The sequence below is a fragment of the Pinus tabuliformis genome, chromosome 3_1 (assembly GCF_031772625.1).
Source record: "Pinus tabuliformis cultivar Carrire ecotype Pingquan chromosome 3_1, CPIR1, whole genome shotgun sequence".
NCBI classification, from domain to species: domain Eukaryota; kingdom Viridiplantae; phylum Streptophyta; class Pinopsida; order Pinales; family Pinaceae; genus Pinus; species Pinus tabuliformis.
In genome coordinates, this window is record NC_142301.1 from 740,822,202 (window position 1) to 740,828,627 (window position 6,426).

A 6,426-nucleotide genomic window follows, 5' to 3' on the forward strand; every position below is an offset into this window, starting at 1 on the left:
ATCGTATTCTACTCAGAAAAACCAGAAAAACCCAGAAAGTTTTTCTGAAATGGCTGACCCTCGAAAATCGCCCCCTTGAGGATCCACGCAATCCCTCAAGGCTCTGCACTGTTGCTGAAATGAACGCACCACAACTTTGCCTGAAACTCAACCAAAATCCTCCAATATGCAAGGGTTGATCCCCTGCTCAACCTCCCAGCACAAATCCCCCTGCTCAACCTCCCAGCACAAATCCCTTCAGAATCTATGTAAAGAAAATATGGTGACAGGTCTTCCAATGGTATCTTGCAGAGATGGTGTTTGTTCCAGATGTGTACTCGGAAAACATCATCGGGATAGTTTTGAAAAACGTGCCTCTTAGCACGCCTCAACCCCTTTACAACTTGTGCATAGTGATTTATGTGGTCCACTTCCAGTTGTTTTATTCTCTGGCTACAAGTATTTCTTAACTTTCATTGATGATTTCTCCAAACACACTTGGGTATACTTCTTAAAACTCAAGAGTGAAGTATTTAACATGTTCTTGGCCTTTAAGGCCTTTGTTGAAAAACAATCTGGACATCAAATTCTTAAGCTAAGACCTGATAATGGCGGAGAATATGTTAACAACAAATTCATCAACTTTTGCACTGAGAATGGAATTCAAATGCAACATATTGTTCCATATACTCCACAACAAAATGGTGTACCTGAAAGGAAGAATCCCACCTTAAAGGAAATGGCTAATTGTATGCTTCAATCTAAAGGACTTAGTCTTAATTTTTGGGTAGATGCAATTAACTGTGCAAATTACATAATAAATCGCACTCCTACTAAGGTTTTAAAGAATATCACTCCAAAAGAAGCATGGAGCTCAATTAAACCAGTGTAAGTCACTTTCGTGTTTTTGGATGTGAAGCATGGGCCCATATTCCAGATGAGAAACGTAAAGCTTTAGAACCTAAGAGTGAAAAATATATTTTTGTTGGATATTCTAAAGATGTCAAAGGATATAGACTTATTCCACTTAAGTCCAAAAATGTTATCATTAGAATAGATGTAAAGTTTGCTGAAAATATATCGGCCTACGAGCCTAGTTCGGTGGATGTGCCACCTCTCTCTATCTCTTCTACTTTTGAAAATATTTCTTCTTCAGATGATGAAAGTGAGGATGACAATCCTCCCCCACCTTCTCAGGATCCTCCTTCAATTCCTCAGCTTCCAAAATGGGTTTGTGTTACTCGGGATGCAACAGGCGCTCTTGTCGGTGATCCAACAGATCAGCGACATACATGTCCTTAGGTCAATAGAACCTCTTCTTTACTGGCTAGAGCTTCAGCGAATTATGATCTTGACACCTTTGCAGAAGCTTTAGGCCATCCAGATTGGGACGTAGCTATGAATGAAGAATATCATTCATTATTGGCAAATGATACATGCGATCTTGTTCCTCTATCAAAGGGACGAAAACTTGTTAGATGCAAATGGGTTTACAGAACCAAGTATGGACCAGATGGAAAAGTTGATAAACATAAAACTTGTCTTGTTGCTAAGGGTTTTTCACAAGTTGAAGGCATTGACTATACTGAAATCTTCTCCCTTGTTGCCAAAATGAACTCTATCCACCTTGTTCTTTCCCTTGCTGCCTCTTTCAAATGGGAAGTCCATCAGATGGATGTTAAATCTGCCTTCTTGCATGGGGACTTGCATGAAGAAATCTATATGGAACAACCCACCGGCTTTATACAAAAAAACTCCAGCCTTGTATGACGGCTTAAGAAATCCCTTTATGGTCTCAAGCAAGCTCCTCGGGCTTGGTATGCCAAAATGGATAGCTTTCTTTTAGAAACTGGCTTTTCTAGGTGTCATTCTGACAATACTGTCTACACCAAGAAAGTGGGCAAGTCTCTTATCATTCTTGTTCTTTATGTTGATGATCTTATCATTACTGGTAGTGATCACCAACCCTATAAACCATGTGAAGTCCAGCCTTAAAAAGAAGTTTGAAATGAAAGACTTAGGACACTTGCATTATTTTCTTGGTCTTCAAGTCTTGCAATCCAAGGAAGGTATTTCCCTTTCCCAGTCCAAGTATGCATGTGATCTTCTACGCCATTTTCACATGGAAGACTGTAAGCCAGCCCCTTCTCCCTTTCAGTCTGGAGCCAAACTTTCAGTCACTTGTACTTCCCCTGAAGTTGATGCTACCTTATACCGTCAACTTGTAGGAAAAATTTTGTATCTGACCCATACTCGTCCTGACCTTTCCTTTGTTGTTGGCCTTATTGCTCAGTTTATGCAAAACCCACATGAAAGTCATTGGAAAGTAACTAAAAGAATACTTCGTTATGTTCGAGGTACAGTTCAGTTTGGGATTCATTACAGTGCAAAAGCATCTCCTCTATTGGTTGGTTTCACTGATTCTAATTGCGCTGGTGACCCTGATGTTCAGAGGTCTACTACAGGTTATGTGTTCACTCTTGGTTCAAGAGCTATTACATGGGCTTGCAAAAAACAAAGTTCCATTTCTCTCTCTTCAGCAGAAGCAGAGTATTGTGGTGCTGTAGAAGCTAGTAAGGAAGCCATGTGGCTTCGTCAGATCCTGTCAGAGTTTGGCTTTTAGCAGCAACATCCGACTACACTTTGATGTGATAATCAAAGTGCCATTCAACTATGCAAATATCCAGTCCAACATCAGTGCAACAAACACATTGAACTGCACATGCACTTCATCAGAAAGCTCATTCATGACCATGTTCTTGAAGTGCAATATTGTTCAACAGATGATCAAGTTGCAGACATCTTTACAAAGGCTCTCACAGAGGCGAAGTTTACTAAACTTTGATTTATGGTTGGAGTTCAGGAAGTTGTCACTAAGGGGGGATGGGCTCTAATGCCTCCTTCCTTCTCCTATTGTGTCATATTTGTACATCCTTCAATCCTATCCTAAGTTGTTCTTAAGGGGGGATGTTAGGATATTCTGACACATAGGAAATAGTTAAGTATAGCTTGGTCTAGTGTAGAGTTAGGTAAAGTGTGTTTCTTTACTATGTACTTTTGTAATTTACAATCTGATGGTCACGATATGTAGTGATCCGACGGTTCATTCTCTCCTCAGTATTACCGACACTTGATCCATGTCTTAACACCCGATTGGTCCATAATCTCTATTTAAAGAGCATGGAGGGTCATTTGTAGGGTAACCGTTCATGAGAGAAGCTTGTGTAAATTTTCATTCTTTTATTAATAAATTAACTGAAGTGGTCGCGTTGGCTCGGGCCATGGACTATTTCCCTCTTTGAGGGTTTTAACCACATCAACAATACTAGTGTATTGATGTGATTTATTTGTGAGCGGTGTCCTTTGGTGTTCTGTCTAAGGAACTTACCCTATAAATTCCTACAAAGAAAAATTGAATTGGTTTCTTAGGACATTGTCTTAGTTGAGATTATTAGATATATTATTTCCTACAAGGTTATTGACCTCTCTTTACAAGATAAAAATAATTAAGTTATGAAAATCAGTAAGGCAAAGAGAAGTTTTTGCAAGTTTAATGAGGATCTAATTTATAGCAATAACAAATAATCCAAATAGTAGGCATGCAAATAAAGCTCGATTCAAATGATTTAAACTTCAAGCAACATGTAGACAAACATAGAAATGACTTACACTTGCACCTTAAAAATAATACATGAGGAAGTGGGATATATGATTTGACTAAAAACAATCCAAAAATAGTAATTTGATCCAAAATCAAATGATTTTGTGTGGGGATTCATGAGGGAGCATATAGGTTTTGTTATTTTTTGTTTAGAAAACTCTATTTGGTACCTAATTCAAATCTCTAACATCTAGATATTCAATTTGAGAAAATAAATTTTAGTTTGAATATTATGGAGTTTGACAAAAACCAACCATGATTAATGAGAGAAGCATGTATAATAAATCTTTCATTAATACAGAAGACTCAAAGCCTTTGAGTCCAAATGACTTGAATGAGTGGAATAAATTTGGCACAATTTAACGAAAAAGGAAAAGAAAATAAAAAAGTTGTGCAGCTAAAACAAGAAGTACAGTTATTTAAGAAAAGATGCAATGCATAAGATTAAGCTAGACTCAAGTCGATTGGACTCCAAATAAGTGAGGATATCATGTGCATTACAACTCATCCTCCTTCACAAAAAATATAAGGAGCAGAGGACAAAGAGACATACTCAAGATTGGGTTGTGCGTCCTCTTGAAAAACAAACTAATATTGCATCCTTTCTATAGATTTGAGAACAAGATTATCATTAACATCGTTGATTATAGGAGAAAACACTAATGGTTTGGCTCTTCACAAGACTCCAAGCAACACTTATGGGGGGGATTTCAATTTACCTTGTAATAGAAGCTATGACCAATTCTCTCGTGCTTCAAAAAAAACTTCCATCTCCAATTGAATTGGGTTGATAACCATGTAGAGTATGCATTATGAAGGCTCAAGCTAGATTTATGGACCTCATTTGAAAACTTTTGAAATTGTCTTCTAGCGTAACATGATTATGGACCTCATTTGAAAACTTTTGAAATTGTCTTCTAGTGTAACATGATTGGATAGGTATTTCCCTATTTTTCTTAAGATTGGCATGAGTATGGCCAGAAACAATCTCTATGATCAAGTTATTATGAAAATGCTTTATTATTGTTTCCAAATTCATTTAAGCTTTGCTTTAAAAATACAAAATCAAATTATGTTATTAAACTAGTTTTGTGAAATCAATAAAATACAAAGTTGAAATATGAGATCCAAATGAATCAGGTAGAATTTGATATTTGTAGTTCATCTCTATGAATCTTACAATAAGATAACACTCATGAAAATAGTAAATACTCCAAAATTACCCCATAAGAATACTATCATCGGTTTGTCTCTTTCGTTGTCCTCGGGATTGACTACAGCATGTCGGACATGGACAAGGATGTGGTCTATTGCTCGACAGACCCTAATCCCTACGAGCGCATCTGGACGAGCCCTAATGATTTGCCAGAGGTAACAGTTGCTCGGTCCTTGGGAACGCCATATCCGTTGTACACTGACTTTCCACTGGCCCGTTCTTGTCCCGACCCTTCCGTGCCTAGTTTGTCATTCGCTACACTCTCTATTGCCTCTCCGAGCCTTGACTGCCCCCGTCTCTCCAGCTACGCTTCACCTTCTTGCCACTTGCATCCCACCCTCCCCCTCATATGACTCTCTGGCACTGGTTTCATCGCCACATCTGCCCTCCGCTGCACTTCCCACCTTGGTAGGGTTTGTTCCTACAGTGGATTTATCTCCTCTCCAGCCAGATTCCCTCCCTTTCCCTCACATCACGGTGAAGCCCGGTCCATCTACCTCCCCTTCTAGATGCTTTGACTCGCCGGCGGTAAACCCTCGCACCAGTAACCCTTTATCTCAGCAAGAGAACCAAGGTATTCAGGATCCCCTTCAACATCACCCAACAACGCCTCACTCTGGTAAGGTAAAAAAATTGAAGTGTGTGAAAGCCTCCTAAAAGTATCAGTCTCTCAGTTTTGGGCAGGGGGTGCAAATGGGGGAAGTTGTGGATACGGCAAACAAGGTATTAGTGGGCAGAGTCAGAGGTAGAGCATATTCAGTTGCTCATCTGCGCCTTTGGGTCATGGAAATTTGGGGGAATATCTTCAAAGAGCTCCCAACAGTTACTACCCTAGCTCGGGTACAGTTCGCACTCAGCTTTCAAAGGGATAAATATACCTCTTAGGCACTCTCCCAGTATTGGCATATCGAGATGGCTCTTGTATTGCCCAAGAGATGGAACCCATTATTCGATCCTAAGCGGGAACAATTAGGCGCAGGACCGCTTTGGGTTAGGCTTCCTAGGCTACCCCTCCACTTCTGGTCTGAGGATATCTTCACTGGCATTGGGAATGTGCTTGGCACCTTTCTGGACTACGACAAGTCTTACGCTACTTCAGGGAATAAATCAATGGCTCGCATTTTGGTATACCTGGATACCAAAGAGGGTTTGGAGGAGAAGATTACATTGCATTGGAGAAGATTCACGCGTATACAAATTCCAGACTACGAGGGGGTGCCTTTCAGATGCAGAGGTGTCACAAGGTTGGTCATCTCTATAAAGAATGCCCTCTAGTTTGCTCTGTCGTCTCCCCCTCCAAAGTCGTGGATGAAGTTGTTCCTACTGCACCCTCATCTGTTGAAGGCCAAACACCTCGGTCACAGGGTCCTAAGACAACAGAGTGCAGATCAACTCAGGTGCCACCTTCGGCCTCTCCCCGTCCTCTCTCCCTGCCTATAACAAGATCCATGGCGGCTGTTGTGGTTGCTCACTCATCAGGTACTCCTCCTCCCCTCTGCTTTGTATATGCTATATCTTTAACTTGTTATGCACAACACTTACATGTTGCATATGCATCCATACTTGGAAT

At 40.1% G+C, this 6,426-nt stretch overlaps 1 protein-coding gene across 1 annotated transcript; it reads left to right on the top strand.

The window, feature by feature from the left end:
• The first annotated feature begins 5,768 nt into the window (after positions 1–5,768).
• On the top strand, positions 5,769–6,131 carry LOC149189476 (uncharacterized). The gene has a single exon (XM_089410246.1). The coding sequence runs from the start codon at positions 5,769–5,771 to the stop codon at positions 6,129–6,131; it is 363 nt and encodes a 120-aa protein (XP_089266372.1).
• The last annotated feature ends 295 nt before the right edge of the window (positions 6,132–6,426 follow it).